General features: G+C 42.4%; 1 protein-coding gene across 2 annotated transcripts; it reads left to right on the top strand.

Moving 5' to 3' along the window:
* The first annotated feature begins 2,751 nt into the window (after positions 1-2,751).
* ets2 (v-ets avian erythroblastosis virus E26 oncogene homolog 2) lies at positions 2,752-13,299 on the top strand. 2 transcript variants are annotated; one of them, XM_063202909.1, is made up of 10 exons: positions 2,752-2,960; positions 3,376-3,438; positions 4,072-4,189; positions 5,238-5,357; positions 6,009-6,209; positions 6,593-6,673; positions 8,534-8,761; positions 9,413-9,682; positions 10,257-10,375; positions 11,216-13,299. In XM_063202909.1, exons 2-10 carry the CDS (start codon positions 3,394-3,396, stop codon positions 11,429-11,431), a joined length of 1,398 nt encoding a protein of 465 aa, XP_063058979.1. In that variant the 5' UTR covers positions 2,752-2,960; positions 3,376-3,393; the 3' UTR covers positions 11,432-13,299. The 2 variants fall into 2 exon arrangements, with proteins under 2 accessions (XP_063058979.1, XP_063058978.1); XM_063202908.1 differs by having other exon boundaries at positions 2,752-3,438.
* The last annotated feature ends 2,592 nt before the right edge of the window (positions 13,300-15,891 follow it).

Genomic DNA, 15,891 nt, shown 5'->3' with positions numbered 1-15,891 from the left:
CGAAAATGTTGTCATTGGATGCGTCATGCAGAATTCCAGCCTCAGGCTCATTTACAAAAGCTCATCCTCTATTCTCCTCCTCTCTTTGCATCCTCTCCTTTATTCTCCTCCTCCTCTTCTCCTTGAAGCGCCCCCTGTCAGCCTTTTCAGGGTGACCTTGTGCTCTCTGACAACCGCCCCCATCAACTCTAAAGACCCTTCCTGTCATGGATAAATGTTGATGTGCAGGCATTGTATTAGAGCTATATATCTGTAGTCTCCTGGCAGGACTATAACATAGTAATGAAAACAGACATTTTTGGGAAACACATTTTCCCCAGGCCTGGCATCGACTTAGCCAAAGATATTTAATATTCTACTCTTTCTGTGTTATCGCTGGCCTAGTGGTCTTTCTTGTTCTTGAGTGCAAGTTCCTTCCTGGTTACAGTTGCTCTCTGAGGATCCATCTCAGCTCATCTCCTCTGGGTGGCGTAGCTGACATTCTAAAACCAGATTACATTCCATTGTAGCCATAGCAACGTACAGTGAATTGGATACAGGAGTAGGCCTACTAGTCCCCCTGGAGCAAGTTGGTGTTGCAGACACCCTCATCCTGGGCAGCACAGCGGATGAGGCTGAGGGTGCAGGAGAACACTGAATATTCATATTGTATGTTATTTTAGCATCATTTTAAATGGTATAGCCTCAAAATCCTGGGATGCTGTAATGGTCATTGAAAAGACTTTACTAACATAATAGCCTACTGCACTACTATGATAGGCCTATTACTATTACACTATCATACGAGTATTTAGTAATACATTACATACAACTTGGTCATTGCCATTCTAGGAACAACACATTTATTACAGGGTATGTGTATGAAGGTGTGAAAGGAGTGAACAAAAACGTGAAATGGGAACTTCAATGGTCATGCAGAAACGCTGGTCCAGCCATTATATCATCCGTGCAATGTAAGTTTGCTGGGCCATGTGCTCCCTTTAGACTAATCAAAGTGTAGACACCTTTGGCATTAATAAAAGCCAGTCGCAGTTCTCCATTGGTTTACTCCCTGGGTGAGATGCTGTCCAGAAACTCCCGCAATCCCCCTATGAGCACTATGAGCCCCATGTTGGCAAAAGCGGATGCCTGCTCCTGTCCAACCATACATTGCTAGATTGTTATACATAGCCTATCATTTGAAAGAGGAGAATCTCAGCTTTCCAATGATGTACGGCACTTGCCTGTACTTACTTAGGCCTACTTACCTGTAGTGGGCAACTTGTGGATTATTTTTTGCCCACTTGCCTTTGTAGGGCAGTAGAGATGCCTACAACTTGAATTAGAAAAAAATACCCGGAAAAACATTGGGTGACCCCAAACGTTTGGATGGTAATGTATCATCCGTACAACCTCATCATCCTCAGGTACAGTACATGTACCTAATGACCTATGTAGCCGAGGATCTTTTGGAGAGGAAAGTCGCACTGAATTCTCTGTGTGACTTTGCTAGTGCCTTGGGAAACTGTGCAATGTTGGTCTTGACTCTTCATTGAAAAGTGTATGATATTGTTTGAGAAGCGTGTGTTGATGATGTAAATAACTCATATGACCTCTTATCTTTGGTGTTCATGAAGGTTGGAGCAGGCTTCACCCAACATTTTTTCTCTTCTTTTAAGGGTGCTGACCAATATATTGTAAAATTGAAAGATAAGAGAAGGTCGCACCATGCATAGGTTTCTTTATTACACAGATGCGTTTTGGCGTTCTGCCTTCCTCAGTGTGCAGAATGCCGAAACACGTCTGTGTAATAAAGAAACCTACGCATGGTGCGGGCCTTCTCTTATTTTTCTCTTATCTTTGGTGCACATGACCCAGACTTTGAGGTTGAATCTTAAAGGATAACTCCAGCCAATTTCAATTTGCAGTTGTAATGCTCACACTACCCTGGACCTGTCAGTCCCTTTTTTTTCTTTCTTCAGCCTTTTCCCGAGATCCTAGTCATTGTAATGGGGGCAGGTGTTTGTTTACATTTCAAAAAAACATTCCCAGAAACATCCAAAAGGTTATGCAACATCAGCAGACAGCAAACAGCGATACCTTTTGGGAAAATATTTGGAGTAGGCCTATGTTAAGATTGTTTTAAAATGTTAACAAAATCTGCCCCCAACTCATATGTCGGAAAGGGCTGAGCAAAAAAATACAGCATCACCGGGTACTGACAAGTCAAGGGTAGCGTGAGCAATAGAACAGCATATTGAAATTAGCAGGAGTGCTCCTTTAAGCGTAGTTGACCTCAGTGCTGTAAGAAAGGTATACCCAAAATTCTACAACTTCTCCTTGAGGATGGTGGAAAACAATTGCTGAAGCTTTTGGGCCTTTGCATATTTGTTTGGTGATAGTAGTCCAATCAAATCAATCAACTCCCAATGAGTAATACAGTAGAAGTAACCTCAGAGCAAAATATTCCACAGTGCATTCCAAGATGCTTTGTCAGCACCAGAAACATTCTAGTGATAATTGGGGGAAAACTGTGTCAGGGGGGCAACTTCATAAGAGGAAAATAAAACACAATGGAGTATGATTGGGTCAACAGTTTATTGCTGAGTGTACCAGTAAATTGCACATTAAAAAGCCCCTCCTTGGCCCCTTATCGATGGGTACATACGAACATGAAATCTCTTGCTGTGATTACTGGAAATTTCGCCAACAAATGACTTGGCTCCTCCCCCCACACCACTCCATGCGCTCCGCGAGAAAGCTCTCCGAGAAACACCAAGAGCAGAATCACTTCCTCATTGCTGACAGAGAGTCTTCTGCGCGGACCTCACCACATCTCAACCTGAGGATTATTTTGTCAATTTCATCATCGCTAGCCACTGCATAAGTTCTTTGTCAACACTAACACCGACAGAGGCAAACGCGAGTTCCCCTCGGACTATTTATTTACATTTTCACAGAGGAGCCGATCAACTCAACAGGTAGGTTGGATATTTCCCCCAAACCAGGCGCGCGGCTTCACGTTTTTAGTCAGCGCATTATGGTGGTACCCTGACTGTTCTTTTTGCCTTGGGTTAGTTGGATTATGCGGTAGCCTACACCGTTCGCAGCATAAGAACCAATCTATTAATTATAGCATGATGCTCACACGCAGAGATGAGAGTTCACCATTTCCACCACGACGTCGTTTATATAATCATTCCCATCTGGAGATGAATTTATACATGTTTTACATCGGGAGTCGCGTTGTTGTTTGTTCCAGTTGTTTGCTATGCATTCGGTATTAGGGTATTACAATAGGCCTATGATGTTTATCATGTTGAAACTGCGAATGTTTGTCATGTTGAAAGTGCGTACTGTCTGTAGAAAATAATAGTTATTTCTCTTGAATCACAGAGTTCAGTGTGCTTCAACATGGAACCAGTGATGGCCCTCTCATCCGGTCGCTCTTCATTAAAAGTAAGTAGTTCCATCTTGCAAGATAAAAACAAGAACACTTATAAAAGCTGTTGCTGTGATTGGAAGCGAATAACAAAATTAATATTCTATTGCGCATGGAACATTTACTGCTGTGTTTTATTCGTTTGGAATGATTCTATCTAGCCTTTTATGTCTATCTATAAAACGAAAAATTAATTAGTGAAATCATTAGGTGCTGATCTAGGTGTAATTTGGCATGTAGGTTGGCATTATTCTTTGTGGCACACCCACGCAGTGTTGCTGGGTGACTGCCAGTCCTCGGGGTGTGTTTTGAAATCATCGGAAAAGGAAAGCCATATATGGTCATGCTCTCTGTACTAGCTGTGACAGGCCGAAACCCAGATAAGACAAGTGATGATGTTTGAGTTGTAATGGCAAACACATTCAAGGGTGCGCCCTGGGGCTTTCCCCTTCGCTTTACAAGCAGATGGGGCCTAATGGTAACATAACATGACGCAAAAAAATGTTTGCTTTCCACATGAATGATTTTAAATTAGGGTGATGATGGGGTTGTGTAGCTAGGCCCTCCAGGAAATGTATTGTATAGGCCTCATTCTTAACAAAGAACAGTACATGCATAGGCACATCATTCACATTTGCATTTTTTTTCAGCGCCAGAAGGCCATTGACATGTTCGAACACCCAATGTCGCTGTTCTGTGGGTATCAGCTGCCTGAGGAGGAGCAGTCAGTTCAGGAGGTGCCGTCGGGGCTTGATTGTCTTGTGCCTGGTGAGCAAACTGCACCCACTCACACCTTTTTTATTATTCAAGGCAGACACTGATTACTATCACACCATTCACTGATTAACTTCTGCATTTCACACATTGTACTACTGACTGCTGCCCTCACACCTTTCACTTCACAGTTAGATTTATGAAGGTGGGATGTGAAAACATTTTGAACTGAATTTTAGGGAATACAACTCAATTTAATCCTTTATCGATATTATTTACATAACTTACATTTATGAAGGTGGGATGTTAAAACATTTTTAACTGAATTTTAGGGAATACAACTCAATTTAATCCTTTATCGATATTATTTACATAACCTAGATTTATGAAGGTGGGATGTGAAAACATTTTGAACTGAATTTTAGGGAATACAACTCAATTTAATCCTTTATCGATATTATTTAAGAATGTTTTATCGATTAGATTATGTGCATACGCTAATAATCTACTCTACAGTATGATTATATTGCATTTAATTATGTTTAAAATATCTGGTATCTTATTTATTAATAACTTCACCTGAAGGTTCCAAATAGAGGTAGATTCTTTGTACTGGACATGTAAAATAATGTTTCTTAACGGGGGCTCTGCAGTCCCCTAGGGGGGCGTTAGGGAGCCTTAGGGAGGTGTTGAGAGGTTGCCATTGAGGGGCATTAGTCTATTTTATTGTTGAGAACCACTGATGTAAAACTTGGCCGTGAAATCTGATAATGCTAGTGTGGTTGTGTTGTGAACAGAGGCGCATCTTGCCACCAGGCAAGGCAGTCAGTCGCTTGGGGCCCCTGGATGGTGAATGACAGCCCATACTGTACTACAGTAGTGGTGATTTTGGTTCAAATGTTCATTCTTTTGCATTTTCGGTTGGGGCCCCACCTGACCCTAGAATCGCCTCTGGTTGTGAACACATGCTGAAGACAACAAGGCACTTTGAAAAGAAGGCCGAAGGCCAAAAATCTTTTTGAGGAGACCAAAAACAATATTTTTTACTCTTTTATACCAATAATGAGATGTAATAATAAAAAAATCTTGAATCTTGTTGCAGAGATGGATGCGTGCTCAGTGCCGCTGCTGACCCCGTGTAGCAAGGCCGTGATGAGCCAGGCCCTCAAGGACAGCTTCAATGGCTTCGGCCGCGTGCAGCGCATCTGCGGCATCTCCAACGGTAGGCTGACCTTGGCCTTTCATGCACCGCACGTTTTATTTTCCAAACAGCGCCAGGCCAGCTCATACTGCTGGTATTTGACAAATGCTGTTTTTCCGCTACCAAAAACCAATGTATACAATGCCAAAAGATGCCAAAGTATGGCATACATTATTTGAATACATATACAAATGTAGCAGCAATATATTGGCAGAAAATACACAACATAGTTTGTTGTAGTTGAATTAATTAAAATAACATCACAGGTAATTTGTAAGTACATAATAATAATGACAAAGCTTATTTCAGAAATGTCATTTTTACAAACATTTGTTTCACTTCAAGGTATTGTTAGCCTCTCATCTGAGTACTCGTAATGATGAGAGGCAAGCCTACGCGTAACGATTACAGGCGATTCATTCACATACTGTATTTGTATTGGGGCAGTCGTGGCTCAATGGTTAGAGCACTGGTCTTTCGATCAGAGGGTTGCAGGTTCAAATCCCACCCTTACCAGCACATTCATCCATGGCTGAAGTGTCCTTGAGCAAGGCACCTAACCTGTAACCAATACCCTGTACCTAAAATAAATGTAAGTCGCTTTGGATTTTTTTAAAAAAAACGTCAGCTAAATGTAATGTAATGTAATGTCTCCATGTGATGACTTTACAGACCCCTACAAGTGGAGCAGGCAGCACGTGATGAAGTGGCTTCACTGGGCCGCCTCGGAGTTCAGCCTGACCAACGTCAACTTCTTCAAGTTCGACATGGACGGCCGAGAGCTCTGCCACCTGGGGCGAGACAACTTCCTGGAACTGGCCCCCGACTTTGTGGGCGAAATACTCTGGGAGCATCTGGACCAAATGATGAAAGGTGAACTAACACTGTTTGTGTGTGTGTGAGAGTGAGTGAGTGAGTGAGTGAGTGAGTGAGTGAGTGAGTGAGTGAGTGAGTGAGAGAGAGAGAGAGAGAGAGAGAGGTAAAGACCACCATCATCTTTTGTACTGTGTGTGTGTGTGGGTTAACAGAGACAGAGTCTTAATAAATGAAATCAATCACGCTGAAGCAAAAATAAAAACTGAGGTCTTGGTGCCAGCATAAATCTGGGATTAGACCTGTTCAAATTCTGACAAGATGGTGAAATATGTCAAATCTTTTTTCAGTTGAAAATATGAATTTATATATTATTTTTGGACTTGTTGTTATGCATGTTGCTATGCATCATTTCTAAACCCATGATGTCCTCTTGAATCTAGCATGCCAGGACAAGATTGAATCGACCGTCCTTACTCAGGCGATGCAAGCTGTGCCCACCTGGATGACCAAAGACATTGTTGGTAAGTCTAGATACATATTATCAAGTTGTATCAGATGTATTTGTATTATTAGACACATAGTATCAAGTTGAATCAGATGTACAGTGCCCTCCATAATTATTGGCACCCCTGGTTGAGATGTGTTTTTTAGCTTCCAAATTTTTTTTTTTTTTCTAAATAATATGGGACCTTAATGGAAAAAAAGAGAAAAATCCAACCTTCAATACAAGTGCATTTATTCAGTGGGGAAAAAATCCCACATAAAGAAATAATTATTTGACATCAAATAATGTGTGTCACAATTATTAGCACCCCTGGTGTTAATATTTTGTACAACCCCCTTTTGCCAACAAAACAGCACCTAATCTTCTCCTATAATGTTTCACAAGATGGGAAAAGACAGAAAGAGGGATCTTCAGCCATTCCTCTTTGCAGAATCTCTCTAAATCATCCAGAGACCTGGGTCCTCTCCTCTGTACTCTCCTCTTCAGCTCACCCCACAGGTTCTCAATGGGGTTGAGGTCAGGGGACTGAGATGGCCATGGGAGGAGCTTGATTTTGTGTCTGGTGAACCATTTCTGGGTAGATTTGGCCATATGTTTAGGGTCATTGTCTTGCTGAAAGACCCAGTGACGACCCAGCTTCAGCTTTCGGGCAGAGGGCAACAGATTTTGATTTAAAATGTCCTGGTATTTCAAAGCATTCATGATGCCATGCACCCTAACAAGGTTCCCAGGGCCTTTGGAAGCGAAACAGCATCACTGACCCACCCCCATACTTCACAGTGGGTATGAGGTGCTTTTCAGCATGCGCATCTTTCGTGGTACGCCAGACCCACTTAGAGTGTTTGTTGCCAAAAAGCTCAATCTTGGTCTCATCTGACCAAAGCACACGGTCCCAGTTGAAGCACCAATACCGCTTGGCGAACTCCAGACGCTTGCGTTTATGATTGTGAGTGAGGAAAGGTTTTCTCCGTGCATGCCTCCCAAACAGCTTGTTGGCGTGTAGACAGCGCCTGATGGTTGATTTGGAGACTTTGTGACCCCAGGATGCTACCATTTGGTGTAATTCTGTAACAGTGAGCTTTGGAGATCTTTTGATTTCTCTTACCATCCTCCTCACTGTGCGTGGTGGCAAAATAAACTTGGGTCCTCGTCCAGGCTTGTTTACCACTGTTCCAGTTGTTTTGAACTTCTTAATTATTCCTCTCACAGTGGATATGGGCAGCTGCAGTTGAGTGGCAATCTTCTTGTAGCCTCTGCCTGACCTGTGTAGGTCGACGCACATCTGCCTCACTTGTATGCTGTGTTCCTTTGTCTTTCCCATGTTTAAGAGTGGATAAGAGAAATGGCCTCGGTGTCACGTCATATTTATACCCCAGGGAAACAGGAAGTGATGAATTACTAATTAAATGTTCCTACATACTCTGGTAAACTTTGTAAACTACTGTAGAAATGACAGAAATGCTTCAATTATATTTATTTCCTGGGAATTGTTAAGGGTGCAAATAATTGTGGAACAGGTGATTTAATGAAAAATAATTATTTTTTAGTCAGGGATTTTTTTATTTTCTTACAATTCATTTGAGTTGAAGGCTACATTTTCCTACAATTTTCAGTGTGACAGTATTCTTCTGCAATAAACACTGAATTTATTTTAAGGCTTTTAACACATCTCAACCAGGGGTGCCAATAATTATGGAGGGCACTGTATTTGTATACACTTGTCATACAAAAGGATGATTGTTATTTCATAAAAATAGCAATTTAAAAAAACAAATAGCAAAAATATATATGTAATGTAATACGGCTGCAATAACATTCACACGTAAATGTTTAATGTTGTCACTTGCTAACCTGCTTGTTTTTCTTTCTCCACAAGGGTTTGGTTTGGAAGACAGCCAGTCGTCCTTCCAGGTGCCTGATAGCAGCTTGTTGAGGGAACTGTTTGAGGCCCCAGACGAAACCACGGCAACCGCATCAGTACCAACCGCAGAGCCGGAGTACTCCATGTTTGCCAAGCCCCAGCTGAGCACGGTGAACATCGGCTACATCAGCAGGAGCCAAGAGTACGCCATGACACCCCTGACGCCTGCCATCTCCAAACATAGTGAGTTTATTGCACTGCTCCCTTCCAATGTCAATACTCCAGGGGGACTGTCACTTGCCTGATTATTGTACACTTGTAATCACAATTCGATTTGAGTCTGGCCAAAGGTGTTGCGTCACTATAGGAGGGCGCAGCCTGGCTAGACTGTCACTGTACTTACAGTAGTTCACTACAGGTCACTCTTGATAACAGTTCCAGCTAAATGCAATACAATACATCTTGCACTGTTATCTGAAGAAAATTTATGCGTGATTCATAGTTCAAATGTCCATGATTCCAAACGTGAAAGCCCTATCGTGAATCATGTGATTTGACTTGATGATCTGTCTGATTATTGTCTAGACAGGCATGCATGCTGTATTGTTCCTATGCTGGCAAATTGAAGTTTCAGTGATGTTTATTATGTACAGATGTAGATAGCTAAAGAAACAGTCTTGTGGCCCTGCTGTGGCCTAACGGTAGGGCACTGGGTTACTACGCTGGCGACTCGGGTTTGATTCCAGCCCGGGTTATTTGCTGTTCCCCGTTTCTCTCTTTCTGCTCATTTCCTTTCCCTTTGTAGCTGTCCTGTCGCAAATAAAGGCATTAAAAAGCCCAAAAAATATCTTTGAAAAAGGAAAATCTTATTTGGGTTTTTTGTTTCTGTTGCAGTTTCCTCGCTGGAGCAGAGCTCGATGGACAGTCTTGATGGCCTGGACGGTGTCCGACCGGAGTCCATGCTGCGTTCGTGGGGCAGCCAGTCCTCTCTGGCCGACATGCAGCGCGTCCCCTCGCAGGACAGCTTCGACGACGAGTACAGCGCCGCTCCCTTTGGCAAGCCGAAGGAGGGCCTGTCTTTCAAAGACTACGTGCTGGGAAGGAACGAGCCCGTCGAGAAGGGGAAACCTGTTATCCCCGCGGCCGTATTGGCGGGATTTACTGGTGAGTCAAAATCTTAATGAGAGGAGCAAAACGCACACCAGAAACAGAGGTGCTGGCAACCAGAAAATACAACTGCAGGAGGAGAGAAGTGCCGCACACTCTCAAGTTAAATAAACAGTTTTTAATGTGACAACGTTTCAGCCTGTCGGCCTTCTTCAGGTCACGTGACCTGAAGAAGGCCGACAGGCCGAAACGTTGTCACATTAAAAACTTTTTATTTAACTTGTGAGTGTGCGGCACTTCTCTCCTCCTGGAGTCAAAACCTTAACCAGAACAAAAAATTTACAAGCAGCCTTGGGCATGAGGATGAAAAAAATAGTGCTAGCTACTAGTGCAATACAGTGTGGTATTTAGTGCACATTCATAATGAATAATACAGTATGTGTGCATATGTGTGTAAATGGAATTGTTGATTGCTTTACAACTGTGTGCGTTTCAAAATCATCACATTCATATGACAATGAATGACTAATGGTTTGAATTAGTGTGTGTGCGTGTGTGTACTGTAGGCTATGTAAGTGGAATTCCCGATTGCATATCTCTAACCTGTCTCTGTGTGTCTCTGCGTCCTCAGGCAGTGGCCCCATACAGCTGTGGCAGTTCCTGCTGGAGTTGCTGACTGATCAGACGTGCCAGAGTGTCATCGGCTGGACTGGAGACGGCTGGGAGTTCAAGCTAACCGATCCTGACGAGGTGAGAGCCAGCTGCTTTTCCACCTTATTATCCACGGGTGAAAAGGGCGAAACCATTACTATGTGGGTAGCGGTGGCTAGTGTTAAATCGTACAGAAGAAATACTGGAAATACTGTGGTAGTGTAACAGAGGTGTTCCCGCGCAGTCCATCCCCCTCGGGGCTGCAAACTTGCCACCTCATCAACGCATCGGTTCGGCAATGGGAGGCTTAGTGCGATACCGCTGAGCTAAAGGGCCGGTCCGATAGCCCAACGTTACCGCACTGTGTTGAGGCTTCGGGAGGGAGGTTTACTAACGTTCCACGCCACACTCAGCTAGAACGTTGAAATGGGAGGGTTACCTGTATAGTGCGCATGGTAATAAGGTGGATATGATGGGCGATCTGGATTCAGAAGCTACTGACTAGTCCCACAAGTTACGACCCACCAAGATAACTTGGTGCACTTAAAAACAAGTGGTTTCAATAAGGGATAAATACCTACCTGGATTAAGAGTTTTGCCAATTAGAATAATCTTTTTTTCACAAACAGCTTTGTACTAGATAGCTTCTGGAGCCAAGTTGCTGATTTGTGACCAAAACCATGCTTTCAATAATAGCAAAGCCAGTGTTCTGATGGCATTTTGAGTTGAACTTCCACATAGTGTAAGTGTAGTCATGAAAAGTTCAGGTCGGGATGGCTAGTGGAGCAGCAGTATGCTGTAGTATTCGGATAACTCATAATTGTTACTGTAAGTAGCTGAACCTGACAGAACATGCAGAACTATCACAACGTATCAATTACAATAATTGTACTGCTAATACGGTAATAATTGTAATCACGTTTTTTTGTGGTTTTACAGGTGGCTCGACGCTGGGGACGGAGAAAAAACAAGCCAAAGATGAACTACGAGAAGCTGAGTCGTGGTCTGCGCTATTATTATGACAAGAACATCATCCACAAGACGCCCGGCAAACGCTACGTGTACAGATTTGTCTGCGACCTGCAGAACCTCCTGGGCTACTCGGCTGAAGACCTGCACGTCATGCTGGGCATTCAGCCCGACACAGACGACTGAACAAGTCTCACTTGTAGTAGTCTCGCAGCTGAACCAGGGGATGTTTTCTGAAAGACTCCACCTGGAGATAACAGGAGGACTTTTAAGGGCCTCCATTTTAAAAGTAGCCGAGGTTCATGATTCTGGGTAGCGCCTCTTTGGTGTCTCTACAGAGAACATGAAGAGAGGCGTGACTTCCAGACCTGTTCCTGGAGAGTTACAGACTCGCAAGAGAGGGAGGGGGAAGCTCTTGGTTTGGAAATGTACAATCGCTGTTGCAAGCGCTGTTTTTTTTTTAATAGAGCGCCCTTGTTTTCTCGTCAACAGGAACGAGTGAGAAAACAGGATATTGTCTCATGCACTGATTGCGATAATCACTGTAAAAACTTTTAGACTGCTGATAGAATTCGCCTCCTGGCTGGTGGTGAACACAGGCTGGATATCCATATTGCAATGGCATGGACTGGAGGATACCTCGAGGAATATAGTGGAGGTTGCCATAACAGCATGGGCTTTTAAAAAACAAGGGATCTTATGCCAAGTGTATCTACGCCTTTTCTTGGAAGGAAGGAGGGCTTTAAGAAGCTGTAAACCCGTATATGGATATTTTTGAAAACGTTTACGTTTTGGCGTTGCGTTGACACGTAAATAGAGTTTTCACGTAAACTGCATCTTAAAAATTTGGATTTAAAAATATCCCATTTAGGGGGCTAAAATACATCCGTCATAAATGAGTTTTTAATTGTTATCCACATGTCACGTTTGCACGTAAACAGACAAAAAATATCCACATTGAAAAATATCCGGATACGTGTAACCAGCACCTAAGACGGTTCTTAAATCTTTAGTGAGTTCACTGCATGGGCACAGGAACATGTTTACAGTCACAAGAAATGGATCATACTTGTGTCAATGCTTTACAGCAGATGCTGTGTGTTTTTCTTCTGTATTTGCCAATGAACAGTGGCATGAATGCTGTACATGAATTTGTTTGCTTTTTAAATTTCTCAGGCCAAAGTGAAAATGTGGACGTGTGGTAATTTTGTTGTTTTTCTGAAGAGCCCTTTACCGTTTTGTACCAAAGCTAATTGTGATATTAAGTTGACGTCACACATTCAGGCAATCGAATGTTGTAATTGTAATATATGATATGTGCCTCAAAGCTTCCCTGCTGCTGTAAAACTGCTGTTTGAAACTGAATTTTTATTTATATTATGAAAGTTCTCAGATTGTTTAGATATTTGCTTTAATGGCCTTCTGAAAAATAATTACAGATTCTGTTTTCCAAAAAAACACCTGAATGCTGATATATAATTGTAATTTATATGATGTGCGTTTACTGCTTCAGTAACAAGCTCCATAACTGCATGTGAATGACTACTGTTTCAAGATGAGGACGCAAGGTGTAGGCTACATGCCTGGAGCTACTCATTTGTACTCAGAGCATAACATGCAAAATTGAATGTAATTCAACTACAGCCAGTTCAACTGTTTGTATTTCATGGATATTAACGATGCATCTGTATACAGAATAGGATATGGATTTAACATGCCTGTTGGAACTAAAATGAGTTGTTCAGTTGTATATTGTGTTATTTTATAAAAGCACTATTTTTATATGACTGGTTTTATTATTCTGTGTATGTGTATGTGTATTTTTTTAAAGGGAATAATTACGGACTGTTGTGAAAGAGGGTCTACAGAGTTCTTATTTATTTTGAAAGGTTATTTTGAAAGGTTTGAAAGGTTACACCTTTACATAAACATAAGCCATATTAAGCAGATACCTTGTAATAATTAATTGTATTTATGCCTACATCTCTGGCGGTGTGGTGTGTATGTGTATGTGTGCCAGCTGCAAAATGTCAATAAAAACTGAATGTCATCAACTTTGCCTGTTGTCTAGTATTGCAAAACTATCTTTAAAAACTTGTATTTTGAATTATTAGCAGACATATTAATAGACGTTCTTTGTGGTTACTTATATCAGAGACGGTTCTACTGTGAACCGACAAGAAACTGCTGGTGTTCTATTGTTGATGGACAATTAAACAGTCTAAATGTGTGGCAACTAAAGGCGACGGCGTACGTGCAAAAACAGCATTCTCTCCCATGCCATGCACGGGTTGCAACATGTACCGTGCAGTTTACCGTAGAAAGCTTTCTGAGAGGGCCTACTGGTTTATTTCAAACAGAGCTTGACACCCTACCCGTGGGCATATTGTGTCAAGGTTGTGAAATCGTTTTTTGTACAACCTGTCATAAACAAACACTTGAAGACTGCACCGTTTCCCAACACATTCATTAAGAGGATTGTGAAGAGTATTCATGACAACGCTTAGTTCAGATATCAATACTTTTTTTCCCCTCACTAGGTTTATATGCTCTCCATAATGCGGTTCAGACTCATACAAAAACATAAACACGTAAACATGACACTCTTGAGACTAAGAGATTTGTCCATGATTATTATGATATAAATTATTTAAGCATTGAAATGAACTCTCATAAAGGATAAATGCTTAGCCTTCCTTCCTTGATAATCTCTGGGGGACATTTGTGCATTGAATATGTTTAGCACCTTCTTCATCCATTCCATCCTAACAGGCACAGTCACTCTGCATAGAGAGAGTTCACACCTCCCTCTCATTGGTGAGGCGACCAGTGTTCCTGTGGAGACAGAGAGGAGATGGGGACATGTGATGTAAGGAACAGCTGATGTGATAAGTATTAAAGAAGAGAGAGAGAGAGAGAGAGAGAGAGAGAGAGAGAGAGAGAGAGAGAGAGAGAGAGAGAGAGAGAGAGAGAGAGAGAGAGAGAGAGAGAGAGAGAGAACATCGTCTTTGGCCATCTGGTCCACAGATCACCCTCTTCAACACGTGAATTCTAAGAGAGAACAAAATGGCGTCCGAATGATGGGTGGCCTCACCATGGCACAGAAGAAATTCTGTGGTTCTTTAGAGCACACTGGGTGAGGGTCAAGGTTAAGGATTTATAAAGAGAGATTTTCAGTGGCAGTACATTTGAAAGCAGAGAAGTTAACACAGATATGCACAATACACACTACTGTATTTGTAGATGCAAATGCTGGATGTTGAACACAAGCAACCCCCCAACCCCCGCACGCACGCACATGCACAGGCACAGGCACAGGCACAGGCACGCGCGCACGCACACGCACGCACACGCGCACACACACGCGTGCGCGCGCACACACACACACACACACACACACACACACACCTTTTCTGCCTAAAAGAGCCATGGGAGGATGAGCTCGGTAAATATTTTATAGCATTCATCACCTGCTATGTAAAATGCAAGGCATAGGCAGCAATATTCAAATCTATTAGAACACAAAGTCCAGTCAGTGACAACAGTTTGAAAACAATCTCAGGATTTTCTTATGCACCAATAATACTGGGGGCAAATGTAGCGTTTTTTTGAGATAAACAATGAAGCCATTTCATTCCCACTCATTACACTTTATGCTCAAGAAGAAAACATCCGTCCACACAGGATCATTAAGCATACAGCTGACAAATAAAAATAGATGGTACTTGTGTAATCTCTTGCTTGTTTTGAAAAAAAAAAAAATCATGCCTGCCATTAGGCTACTGTATATAGTAATGGTATGTTGGCATACAATTATACTCACAAACGTGTGAATGATCAAAACTTTATTGCTTGTGACTTAACAAAAGTTCTGTGTGTGTGTGTGTGTGTGTGTGTGTGTGTGTGTGTGTGTGTGTGTGTGTGTGTGTGTGTGTGTGTGTGTGTGTGTGTGTGTGTGTGTGTGTCACTCTCTCGGTCTCTCTCACACACACACACACACACACACACACACACACACACACACGCAATGGCAAATCAGAAAATCATCTTGCTCCTGTAGGCCCCAGGGGCCTCAGTGGCACCGTAGCAGAGGGCAGGGCCCGATTAAGATGACCTGAGGTCCCTAGGCTAAAGGTTGCTGTGGGCCCCCCCGGAGGACAAATTTAGATATACAGTGCGTCATAATTATGAGTTAGGAATTAAGTATAACATGTTTACCAACTGTACTCAAAACACCCGATGATCAATTTTTCTTTCAAAATTGCATCTTGTCAAAATCTGCAATTTTTCACTTTTGGCCAATCAGGGGCCCCTTGGCAGATGGGGGCCCGTACGCTACAGCCATATGTAGCCCTATGCGTTAATCCGTCCCTGGTTAAGGCTGAGTCACTCTCAGGAATCCGCTGTGTGTACCACTATGTCCACATCCGAGAAACTCCACAGAGGGTGTGTGTGTGTGTGTGTGTGTCAAAGTGTTAACTCAGGCTATTAAAACCACATTTACACATTACATAAACAGGAGTCATTCAGTAGAGAACTGTACATGAAATAACAATACCCAAGGTGTGATGAAAAGGCAATGATATGCAATCGGCTTTTGCCCAGGCTAGTGATATGCGGGAGGCAACGGTGGAATAGACACCAGG

The sequence above is a fragment of the Engraulis encrasicolus genome, chromosome 7 (assembly GCF_034702125.1).
Source record: "Engraulis encrasicolus isolate BLACKSEA-1 chromosome 7, IST_EnEncr_1.0, whole genome shotgun sequence".
NCBI classification, from domain to species: Eukaryota; Metazoa; Chordata; class Actinopteri; order Clupeiformes; family Engraulidae; genus Engraulis; species Engraulis encrasicolus.
This window is presented reverse-complemented; position numbering and strand designations above follow the sequence as displayed.

What these genes read in the sequence shown, in the direction of transcription:
- ets2 (XM_063202909.1), top strand. Translation starts at nt 3,394, where the DNA reads ATGGAACCAGTGATGGCCCTCTCATCCGGTCGCTCTTCATTAAAA. An exon ending in GCCTGCCATCTCCAAACATA is followed by an intron (nt 8,762 to 9,412) that starts GTGAGTTTATTG and finishes TTTCTGTTGCAG; the next exon opens with TTTCCTCGCTGGAGCAGAGC. An exon ending in CGTATTGGCGGGATTTACTG is followed by an intron (nt 9,683 to 10,256) that starts GTGAGTCAAAAT and finishes CTGCGTCCTCAG; the next exon opens with GCAGTGGCCCCATACAGCTG.